General features: G+C 35.5%; 1 protein-coding gene across 2 annotated transcripts; it reads right to left on the minus strand.

Moving 5' to 3' along the window:
• Positions 1 to 72: 72 nt before the first annotated feature.
• Positions 73 to 2,632, minus strand: LOC104790941 (E3 ubiquitin-protein ligase AIRP2). 2 transcript variants are annotated; one of them, XM_010516737.3, is made up of 5 exons: positions 2,118 to 2,632; positions 1,073 to 1,223; positions 920 to 986; positions 602 to 836; positions 73 to 517 (listed from the first exon to the last, which is right to left on the minus strand). In XM_010516737.3, exons 1-5 carry the CDS (start codon positions 2,183 to 2,185, stop codon positions 301 to 303), a joined length of 738 nt encoding a protein of 245 aa, XP_010515039.1. In that variant the 5' UTR covers positions 2,186 to 2,632; the 3' UTR covers positions 73 to 300. The 2 variants fall into 2 exon arrangements, with proteins under 2 accessions (XP_010515039.1, XP_087309166.1); XM_087453040.1 differs by lacking the exon at positions 2,118 to 2,632 and adding an exon at positions 1,563 to 2,045.
• Between the last annotated feature and the right edge of the window lie 9,885 nt (positions 2,633 to 12,517).

The raw sequence follows: 12,517 nt of genomic DNA on the forward strand, positions 1-12,517 counted from the left end.
TAACTATATTTCCTCTGTACCTTAAATAAGAGAATTTTAAGGTGAAGCAAGAACAGAGTGTAGATTTGTGAGTAATGTAAAAGCCACTTCTTGATGAAGAGGTATTTTAGATTCAGACATGAATGTACAATAGAAAATAAAAGAGTTTGGGAACCAAAAGCCAAATGCAGATAAAAAGAAAAGCAAGTAGAAATGGACTTCCCCCGGAAATGGTTACTATATTTAATTACTACTTTACTCTAAAACATTATTTACATTCAGATAAAGTTTTACCAGAACCGGTTCTTCTTCTTCTTAAATTCACTTGACATGGCAATCGTAAGGAGAAGATGCAAACACTTGATCTGGAACCACTAGAGGTAGCTTTTCTACGTACATAAACAGCCTTTTCTTATTCTCCCGCGCAATTGTATACATATTGACTGTATCTGATTTCTCCATCAACATCCACAAGTCCCCTGAGTTTACTCTCTTAAGACTGTCCCGGCAAAAAGGGCATGACTCTGACCTCCCATGCCTGCAAGATCACCATCAGTTATGATTGAATCATCCGTTATGCGCAGAAGGAGATAGATACCCTTTTAAAGAATTGATGACTTACCAATCGCGGTAACACTTGATGCATAAAGAATGGGTACAGTTGGGGAGAACAACCATGTTGTTCATCTCCATGCAAATCCCGCATTCTTCTTCTCTCTCGATGTCAATCTCCGAGAGCTTGACCTTTTCAGCCTCATCTTTGTTTCTGTACCGTATCTTACAGACCTCTTTCTGTTTGCGATCATCAAGGTCTGTGATACCCCTTTCTAGTTGTAATAGCGATGGAAATATCACAGCTGTTACACAATACGGACAAAACCCAATAAGCATTACGAATAACAATCAACTTGTTACCAAACAACTTGAATCTGTGCATTACCGTAGAAATCTTTAATACTAGTTTTCCTCTCGTAAACCGACATTGTGGTTTTCCCATCCGCATAGGTCTGATTCAGTTCAATGAATTAATCAAACAATCACAAGAAAAAGTTTTGAAAAAATGGAGTAGAAGAGAAGGAAGTGAAGAATATACCATGTAAATGAGAACTCTGAGCAAACCGAGGGCACCAGCAAGGTGGCAATCAGTCCATTGGACAAGAAAAAGTAAAAACTGGGCAGCCGGGTTGTAAGACAGTCTCATCTGAACACGCGCACCATCCTTCTCCCGAGGATAATCTAAAGCTCTGTTATTCATTGAGAGAAAACAAAATGACATTGTTCATAAGCACCAAAACGACATAATTTGATAAAAATACACAAACATAACAAGATTCTCTATTCAATGTATTGATACTGATACGATCACAGACATTAACAACAAAACCAATTGATCAATGCACGCAACCAAACATGGAACTGGTCTAATCCAGCTAGATCCAGCCTCGGATGCAATATAAACCACTTGATCATAGTACACATTCAAGGGTCAAAGTATTGATAGAATCAAGCATATTCAGATGTAATTAGTTGTTTTAACATAACCAGCAGAAGTGATTGATTACCAAAGTCACCAAAACATTCACCTTTTAGACATAGAGGTTCCTAACTCAGCTAGATTACCATCAGAAACCAAATAAAATAAAGGTTTTAGCTTTAAATCACTTGATCATTGCAAACAAACACAACTTCCACTGAGACAAAAAAACACATCATCAACCAGACTTGGTTCAGCTTCACGAGTCAACACTCAAAACTGTTTTAGGATAAGACTCCTAATTAATGACTTCATCACTCTAAGTCGTTGGATCACTTAATATTCATGAACTCTGTTCATCAGGACCAGATTAAACCCTAAATTCAGTACCCAAAAAAACAACCCGTACAAATTCCAAACTCTTCTGTACCACAAGAATAAATTCAGAAAACACACTTTGTTGTGGTCCTAGAGAAGAAAATCAAAGACACAGAACCTAAAAGCTCAGATAGATAAAACCTTTTACAGACTCAACTTGAAAAACAAAAAGGGGAAATTTTTTAACAACCCAGAAAAAAAAAAAAAAAAAAAATCGAAACTTTGGAGTACAAAAACAGAGAAAAATCCAAATTTCCAAAAAGGGTTTTAGAATTGAGAGGCTTACACAGTGTTAGCGTGTTGGATATCAGCTTCAAGAGCTTTCAGAGAATCCTTGAACGAAACTTTTGCCATTAAAACCAAATTCTCATCAAACACACGAAACAGAGCAATCAAAACTAAATAAAAAGTATCAAAAGCGAGAAGAAGAAGAAGATAGAGGATAGAAGAAGAAGCAAAGGAAATCAAAGTTTGATGCTTTTTCCTTTTTTAGTTTTTAGCAATTAGAAAAGATATTTCACCCAAATTCGATGATCAAAAGAGATGAGAGAGAAGAATGGTATTTTCGTAAATTTGTGATATAGACAATGGTGTTTTGGTAAATTGGAACATAGAGATAAACCTCAGTTACGATTCTCGAAGTAGCTTTATCGAAAAAAGACGCTGAAGTGGGTTTTGAGATTGACCATTTTGCCCTTTGTTCGGCTAATGGTAAGAGAGAGACGCATACAAAAAAAATCTCGTGGTGGGGAGTAATCTTGTGTTTGAGGCGTAGGTGTAGGTTTTGTGGTATGCAATTGTATTTTGATACGTGGAGGATAAGGTTCTAAAGTATCTGCTTTGTTATTAAGGATTACAAATCATTTGTCATATTCTTTAATTATCAAAAGTCAATCAACCACTTGTTGTAGTTTATGGTATTAAACATTGAATACATTACTATAAAACAGATTTTTGGGTACAGGGCAATGATTTGATTTGTCTTGGTACATAAAAAACAATAAACAATTTATTTTATTAGCGTTTTCATTAAGATATTAGAGTTTATAATTCAACTAAACATCCATTTTAAAGATTCTATAGTGTTTTCATCAAGATATTGGAGTTTATAACTGTTGTTGTCAACAGCATACAAAGATTAGTTTAAAAGAGCCAACAAAACAAAACATTGTTTTTTTTTATAACTTGTTTTTGACTCTTCAAAATTGAAGAATATTTGAGAAAATATTAGACACATCTAAAATCTTTTAGTTAAGAAAATCACTGAATATCGATTAAAACGTAACTATATATAAAAGTGTTTGTAGAAATAATGTATGGTTTAAATAATATTAAATATGATATAAGGTATGATTAAACAATAGTAATTTCATAACAATGAGAAATTCACAAAAAAAAATAGGGGTGAGTGATTTGCTATGCAAACAAATATTGTAGGAAGATCGTAAGAAAAGTGAAAATGAGAAAACTAAAGAAAAAAATTGTTTTGATTTTCCATTTTATATTTAATGATATTAAAAATTCATATACACACATGTCTATTGTTTGGCCGGATTTGCATATGTAAAAGGGTTGAATTTGTTATGAATTAGAGTTCTTTCATGAACTTAGAATTGTTTTTGCCTTTTTGGGAGGTTTCTATTCATATTATTTCTCTTATCAATATTGTTTCCTTCATTAGTAATTTTGCACTTACACCCACTTTACCCTAAACTATTAACACACACTCATTTTTTACTTTCACTATACTTTTCTTACGTCAAATTATAATTTACACCCTCCAACTAAACTAACATTGTCTTTTAACTTTTCTTTTTCTATCTCATTTTTCTCTCTATTATTTCTTTCACTTTTAATTATTTTGTTTCTTTAACATTTGTTTTTTTATTTTCATTATTATGTTTAAGTTTAGTAACATTAGTTGTTCACAAAAAAAAAAGTTAAGAAACTTCTAAATGAACATTTTTTTCATTTTTCAATATTTTTCTTTCCACAAAAAAATATAAATTATGAGACTAATCAAAATCAAATAAAATTGAATTGGTCTTCATAGTCAAATCAACAATTTATAAGTCCAAACTAAATTAATTAAAATTTAGAAATTAATGAATTTACTTTACTAAATTTTCAATATGAAATAGACTGTTTGTCCACATACTTTAAGCTTAAATTAGATGCATAATGGATTAACAAAATATTACTTTCATAAGTAATTATCCATTTGGATAAGTTTGAACGAACTTTGATTTGTTACCATTACCCACAAATTCTATTGGTATCCACGTGACCATAAACATATGGATTTGATGTTGTCATTGTATACTAAACCCTAAATCTCTATAACTTGCAAATTCGGTTGGTATTCAGATGACTACAAATATATGGATTTGATGTGTTACTAGTACCAGAATTATGGTCATGTGTTATGGGTTTGATAAGAAACTTTGATGTGTTACTAATATACACATTTATGGTCATGTGTTACTAGTACCCACAAATTCTATTGGTATTCACATGACCATGAACATATAGATTTGATGTTGTTGTTGTATCATAAACCCTAAATCTCTAGAACCCACAAATTTTATTGGTATCTACATGACCATGAACATATGGAATTAATGTTGTTGTTGTATCCTAAACCCTAAATCTTTAGAACCCATAAATTCTATTGGTATCCACTTGACCATGAACATATGGATTTGATGTTATCGTTGTATCCTAATGTAGAATAGTTCATCTAAAATATATTAATATGGGTCTTAAAATATAAAAATATAAAATCATAATTTATTGTATAAAAATAAATAAATAATTATTTGATAATAATAATAACTACTTAAAGTGACAACAAAAGAAAAGTAAGAGTAAAAGAGAAATACGAGAGAGAGAGAAAGAAAAATAGGAGATTAAAAAAAATTATCCTATACCAATTTGTTTTTTTACTCCAAATTAAATACAAGGTTAAAATTGTCCAAAAAAATAAGTCACATATGCAAAACACATCTAAAAATACACCTTCCAGTGGGTGTAATCATAACAACTTTGATTGAAAATGAGTGTAAGTGCAATTGACCCTAAACATTTTGGGCTTTGGATTCTGGAGAGAGAAAATACTAAACGTCTTGCTTCAGCCCCAGATGACGCCAATCAGTCACCATCATGAAAACTCCTCGGTCACTAATTTCAGCTTCAGCGTTCTCTCGATCTCTCTTAGTTGCTCCCACACATACCCTTGTTCCAGTGCGGTAGAGCTTTAAAACGCTGCACATCGGCATTTCGCTCAATTCTCTCGCTGTCAATGCCACGTAGCTGTGGACGATGGCGTTTCCATAGTAGCCTTTGGGTAATGGAGGCTCCATAATCTTGCGGATATTAGCGGTTATCCCCAAAACCATAGTCTTGTCGGGACTTATCTTCATGGCTCGGCATCTTGCTCTCCAGACGTAGGCCGCAATAGCTTCTAGACCACAACGTTCTTCTCCTTCTCATTACTATTAAGTACTTGTTCATCATCCATGACTATCTTCTTAAGTTTATTGATATCTTCGGAGGTAACGTTAAGAATCCCACAGACCATGTCTTCAGTTGGTGTGTCAAGCGAAGATAAAGCTTTCTTTAAATCCACGAGTTTAGGATTGTGGTCGTGTACGTCATTTCCGAGTTGGCATGTATTTTTTTTTTTTTTGTAAATTATGGGATGTTAAAATTAAAATAATTAGAGCGATTAAATTTAAATGTAAAACTACAGATATGCATATCAACATTAAAAAGTTTATATCCAAAACAATTATGTGAATCATATCAAATTTATATCTTAGTTAGTATTAGAAATAATTAAAAATTTAACAAAACATAATTAATGAAAAATGAAAAATCCACAAAAATATTAATTTAATAAATACTTATTTTATCTCATATCGAACTAGTTTTTTAAATGGGAAAATTAAAAATAAGCAGAAACGAAGATATATATATATATATATATATATATATATATAGTTCAACACGAAGATATATATACTAACATTCTCATCAATTAGTTGAAAAATTCGCCCCTATAAACTCATTATTATTTTCAAGGATTTTTGTGTGTTTCACTTATGAATTAAAAAATTCTATGCCTTAAAACTTATATATTAAAATTTAACTAAAAATATACTAATATTCTCATGAAATAGTTATATATATATATATATATTCCCATTAGTTTTTTTTTTCCATTTTTCCGTTTAAATCACTTACAAAAAATACTACTAACAACGATAATTACAATATTTATCCAACTAAAGAAATGTTGATTAAAATTTATTTCTGTTTTAAAAATTAACATTGATTGTTTATATTGATTTCTATCTTTGCTAGATTAATTAAAAAATATTGTTTATGTCAAAATTTAGTTGGCCATACTAGAATATTAAAATCAGATTTTAGGTTGCTCTCGCCACTCTAAAATAATAATCTGATAACCTAAAAATTCATGAAAAGATGGCATTCCTGCTGAAGATAAAAGATGGACAGAAGATAAAAGATGGCATTCCTGCTGGAGGAGGAAGTCGTCCTATTAAGAAAGGGATGGTGGCGCTCCTGAAACCACCGGCTCAAACGTGAAGGTCTTGAGTTGGAACTGTCAGGGCATTGGGGCGGACCTGACAGAGGAGTACTTGGGAGATTTGTGGAAAAAGCATCATCCAGATATTATATTTTTATCAGAAACAAAAAAAACGTATTTCTTATTTAAAAAAGTTTCAGAATAATTTTGGTTATGATAAGTTGTTTACTGTTGAACCATGTGGGTCTCGGGGGGGGGGGGGGGGGGGGGGGTTAGCTCTTTTTTAATAAGGATGAAATAAAACTTTCTATTTTATATAAAAGTGATCGGTTAATTGATGTTCAAGCATTTTCGGGTCAACAAATGATTTTTCTGTCTTTTGTTTATGGGGATCTTGTTCCTCAACATAGACATAAGGTTTGAGATAAATTAATTGATATTGGTTCTTTTCGAATTGATCCATGGTTTATGATAGGGGATTTTAATGAACTTACTGGGAACCATGAGAAATCAGGAGGGGCGTTAAGATCAGTATCTTCTTTTGTACCCTTTAAGTCTATGATCAGACATTGTGGTATGTTAGAATTTCCCTGCTATGGAGAGCAATTGTCTTGGAGAGGTAATAGACGGAATAATCAGATAGTCCGTTGTCGTTTAGACCGGGCGTTAGCTAATGAGGATTGGCATTGTTTTTTTCCCCACTCAAAGGTCGAGTATTTAGAGATGATTGGCTCTGATTATTGTCCTATCCTCGCCACTTGTTTTAAAATGGATTTCGGCGACAGCGATAGTTTCGTTTTGATAAGCGTTGGTTAGGTAAGGATGGATTGTCTGGTGCGGTGGAGTTTGGGTGGAACCGCACAAATAATTTCCGAACACCGGTATTTGTGGATAAGCTAAAGAACTATCGTAATTCTATTTATTGGTGGCGGAAGAACAATGTTTTTCATGAGCCGACCAGTATTTCATCTTTGAAGGCGGCCTTAAAGGAGGCAAAGATGGACGACTCGATTTCGCAGGATGAAATTTGGAGTATAGAAAGGAAGTGAAGGAGGCCTACAGGGACGAAGAGTTATATTGGCAGCAGAAAAGCAGGAAATTCTGGTTACGTGTTGGTGATAAAAATACAAAGTTTTTCCGTGCTTCCACGAAACAGCGACGGGCAAGAAATAGAATTGTTGGTTTATTTGATCCAAATGATGTCTGGACTGAATCGCCTTCTGGTATGGAGGATATTGCATCAACATATTTTACAGATCTTTTCAAAAGGTCGAATGTGAGGGGTGTCACAAAAATGCTCCAAGAAGTCCCTACATTGATTTCAGGTTTTATGAACATATCCTTAACGAGGTAGATTACGGAATCAGAGGTTCGCAAAGCTTTGTTTGCTATGCATCCTGAGAAATCTCCGGGTCCCAATGGGATGACAGCATTGTTTTTCCAACGCTTCTGGTCCTCTCTAAAAGGAGTTTTGGTCGCTTTGGTTAAGGATTTCTTTCGTACGGATCGTTTCGATCCGCGTTTAAACGACACAAACATTTGTCTAATTCCAAAAAAGAAAGGCCTCAACGGATGACGGAATTTAGACCGATTAGTCTTTGTAATGTGAGTTATAAGATTATCTCAAAGGTCATGTGCTTTCGACTCAAGCAGATTCTCCCTTCACTGGTATCTGAAACCCAGTCGGCGTTCGTCTCAGGTCGGCTAATTACAGATAACATCCTTGTTGTTCAGGAGATGTTTCATGGTTTAAATACAAATCCTCGATGTAAATCTGATTATCTGGCATTTAAGACGGATATGAGTAAAGCTTATGACTGGGTTGAATGGGATTTCTTAGAAGCGGTTATGGTCAAAATGGGTTTTGATAGGAAATGGATCTCTTGGATCATGTGGTGTGTATCTTCGGTCTCCTATCGTGTCCTTCTTAATGGACAACCTCGGGGCTTAATCAAGCCCCAGAGGGGTTTACGTCAGGGGGATCCTTTATCTCCTTATCTGTTCATAATATGTACAGAAGTCTTAATCGCTAATATTAAAAAGGCTGAAAGAGAGAGGAGAATTACATGCATCAAGTTAGCCCGTGACTGTCCCGCTGTTTCACATTTGTTGTTTGCAGATGATAGTCTGTTTTTCTGTAGAGCAGAGACAGCAGAATGGACTACGGTTATGGAAATTATAAGGAACTACGGGGAAGCTTCGGGTCAAGAGGTGAATCTGGAGAAATCCTCTATTATGTTTGGAAAAAAAGTTCCACCTGACAGCAGGACTCAACTAAAATCTTTAATGGGTATTTCCAAAGAAGGTGGTATGGGCTCGTATTTGGGTATTCCTGAAAATCTTCAGGGTTCGAGAACTAAGGTTTTTAGTTATGTCAATGATCGGCTGGACGATCGAGTGAATGGTTGGGCTGCAAAGTATTTATCGATAGGTGGAAAGGAAGTTATGATTAAGTCGGTCGCGTTGGCTCTTCCAACCCATGTCATGTCTTGTTATAAACTATCGCATGAGGTAACGGCTAAGCTTACGAGTGCTATTTCACGGTTTTGGTGGAAGTCTAACGATAAAGCACGAGGATTGCACTGGGTCACCTGGGATAAGGTGTGTAAGGACAAATGCGATGGCGGTTTGGGCTTTCGTACATTAGAACACTTTAATGATGCAATGCTGGCTAAACAATATTGGCGGTTAATTCATTACCCAGCAGATTCTCTAATGGCCCGGGTCATGTGAGGTAGATACTTTCGGAATAAACACCCTTTACATGCTAAGAAGCCTTACTCCCCCTCGTTTGCTTGGAGGAGTATTTACTCTACTCAAGGATTGGTGAAACATGGTGCAAGGTGGGTGATAGTTTCAGGTTATCATGTTTCGGTTTGGCGGGATCCCTGGATACTGGATACTCAACCAGGACCGGCTAATGGTAGAGGCCGATTGTTACATCCAAATTTAATGGTAAAACATTTGATTAATCCTATTACTAAGGAGTGGCATATGCCAATTTTGGAGGAGTATATGGACTCGGCGGACATTCATTTTATCCAAGCTATGGAGATTAGCAAAGTCTACAAACCAGATAAGATGATTTGGCATTATACTAAGTCAGGGAAACATTCGGTCAAGACGGGTTATCGACAAGCACGTGAATTGATTACGGAGGTTGAATATGGGCCGTCTTGTACGGCTCTTAGGGCACAAGCTTGGAAACTGGAGGTTCCCTCGAAAGTTCAGCATTTCTTCTGGCAGATTGCCTCGGGTTCCCTCCCAGTGATGGAACGACTTGCTCATTGGGGTGTTCGGTGTGATACCCTATGTAAACGCTATGGGTTGGAGGTGGAGACTATCAATCACGCACTATTTGAGTGTTCTCATTCCCGTCGGATTTGGGATTTTTCGTTTGTAGACTTAACTTTTGGGGACTTTCCCTCTGATTCCATATACACGAATCTAGATTATCTTTTTTGGCGGGTGTCATCCCTGGTGGATGTTCCGAATTTACGTTTTCATTTACCATGGATTGTTTGGTCAATTTGGAAAGATAGAAACAAAAAAGTTCTTCAGGGATGTGAAGCAGAACCAAGCGAGGTTATTAATCAAGCGGACAATGACAGATTGTTATGAGAAGAGGCTAAGACTTTCTACTCGGCCGCCCTAGACCTCCCGCCTGCGGAGTCTCGGGATTCTTCCCCCCGGTGCCAGGTTGATGGTTCTTGGAAAGCGTCAGATCCTATGGTCGGTTTGGGTTGGTGGTTCTGTAATTGTGAGGATTCCATGCAACTAATGGGAGCACGGAGTCAACGTCGCTGTCCTTCCCCTCTACATTCAGAGCTTCAGGCTTTGATTTGGGCGATGGATACCTTACTGACGGCGGGGGTTGATTGTCAAAGCTTCGAGACGGATTGTGCAGAATTAGTGGCGATTCTGCAGTCTCCTGATGAATGGCCCGCTTTCTCCAATCTTTTGGACGACTTCAATGTAATCCGGCTATCCTGCCCAACCTTCCAGCTGTCTAGGATTCCCCGAACGTCAAACATTTTGGCAGATTGTCTGGCTCGTTCTTCGAGATCTTTATCTTCTGAGATTTCTTTTGTAAACTCTTACCCTCCGGTTTGGGCAACCAATCTTGGAGTTATTTTCTAGTTTAATGTTTGGTTGAAAAAAAAAATTCATGAATTCCTTTGAAAATCCTAAACCTAATCTACTCAAACAAGGTGAATGAAACAAACAATAAAAAAGATTGAATATAGAAATTAATAAAATGAGTAAATGAGTTTTGAATCTTCTATGAAAGAGTTTTTGATTCTTCTCTCCTAGCTCTCTACAGATCTCTCTCCCAAATAAAGCTTAAGTTTAAACAATGACCTGAAATCATATAAATAGTCTAAAAATATGATTTGGGGCTTAATTACTGGGGCAAAACTGTAATTCTTGAAAACTTGTACAGAAATTTGTATGGTATTGGTGTCCGACAACACTCCTGTTTGCTCCAAATTGTTCCAAAATACTCTGATTGATCCCAAATCGCATCTGAACCTGAAATGGCTCTAAAAGACTCAATAAATATATAAAAAAAAAAACTATTTAAATACGACACATATCATGAAACCATGATATATCATATTTTATAACACAATAGAGGAAATCCGACATGAGAGTGCAATATTGAATTTGAGTTGTAAGCTAGGGTTATGAAGAGATTTTTTTCAATTTCTATTAAAAATAAGATACTTTTATTATAATTAAAAATTTTTTTTATAGATTTTCTTTAATTTACAATTTCGGCTATTGTAATATAATGGATGTTAAATAGTTTACTAAATTATCTAGGTGAAAAATGATAAGTTTTTCGAAGTTCAGAGTTTAGAAGAAATTCATGTTAGTAGCATTCACGATGAAGTCCAAAAAGATATTGCGCTCCACAATTTTTAGATGCAATGTGAGAATATAACACAAAAGAGAAAAATTGATGCAATGTGTAACAACCCGTCCCGTGGACCCCACTAGCCTACCCGCTAACCGGCCCAACGGACCCCAAGCTGGTTCTGCAGGGCATCGATCATAACCCCTCACCGTGGAAATGGAACTAATCATCCAAATCCACAGTAGATTATTGGTGCGCCAGGCGTTCCTCGAACCCTGGTCCCCATCCTTTAACAACATTTCCACAGGACAATATGATCTCAATTGGTGACAACTTGTCCTGTTGAAAGGTTGTTTAAGGGTGGGGAACAGGGTTTGAGGAACGTCTGGCGCATAACCTACTGGTGGATTTGGATGTCCACAGTGAGGGGTTAGGATCGATGTCCTGCAAGGCCAGCTTGGGGTCTGTTGGGGCGACTAGCAGTGAGGCTAGTGGGGTCCGCGAGACGGGTTGTCACACAATGAGAAAGATTATAGAGGAGCTTCAATTCAACAAGAATGCAATCACTACAAGAAAATAATTTTATTGAGACGTATTTTTGAGACAAAAAATTTTCGTCACAAATTTGTGATACTTTAAATACGGTATTATGACTAAATTTATTTGTCACAAATTCATAGTATTTTCGTCACTATATCATGAAGGAAAAAATCATTAATAAAAGTTTGTCACAATTAGTGACGAATATGCTACGATAATATTAATTGTCACTCTTATGACTACATTGTGACCAATATGTTGTTGCAAATTAGTTATGAACTTATAATAGATATGCAAGTCACAGTTTGTGACATTAAAATGAGTAAACATTTGTCATAAAAATAGTATAAATTGTTATGTCATTTATACAAAGCTCATTAAGCCAAGTCTCTAACCCTAATTTAATAAAACTTATTAAAAAGATGATTAGGGTTTATTCTTTATAATTTCCTGCCTCCTAACCTAGAGAGTTAATCATTTGAGAGAAAGAGAACAAGGAACCACAATTGAGATTAAGGATAGAAAAACATGTCCAAGGAGATGGTGATGGTGGAAAAGAAAGGGTAAATGGACTCTTTTATGGACAAATTTTGGTGAGCAACTTCCCAACCCATAGATGTAAGTTTTGCCCAAAGGATTTTGTAACCCTCTTTGTAGATTTAAAGTTATACATGTTTTCTCAAACCTATTCTGGACAGATCCGCGAATTAACATCAGTCATCTTGTAAAATCT

This window comes from Camelina sativa, chromosome 6 (genome assembly GCF_030686135.1).
Source record: "Camelina sativa cultivar CO46 ecotype springtype chromosome 6, ASM3068613v1".
Taxonomy (NCBI): Eukaryota; Viridiplantae; Streptophyta; class Magnoliopsida; order Brassicales; family Brassicaceae; genus Camelina; species Camelina sativa.

Bases quoted from the DNA above. Each gene is read 5' to 3' on its own strand.
- LOC104790941 (XM_010516737.3), bottom strand. From the start codon at position 2,185: ATGGCAAAAGTTTCGTTCAAGGATTCTCTGAAAGCTCTTGAAGCTGAT. The intron at 1,224-2,117 runs GTAAGCCTCTCA...AATGAATAACAG, and splicing joins ATCCAACACGCTAACACTGT to AGCTTTAGATTATCCTCGGG. The intron at 837-919 runs GTAATGCACAGA...ATTGTGTAACAG, and splicing joins TAGTATTAAAGATTTCTACG to CTGTGATATTTCCATCGCTA.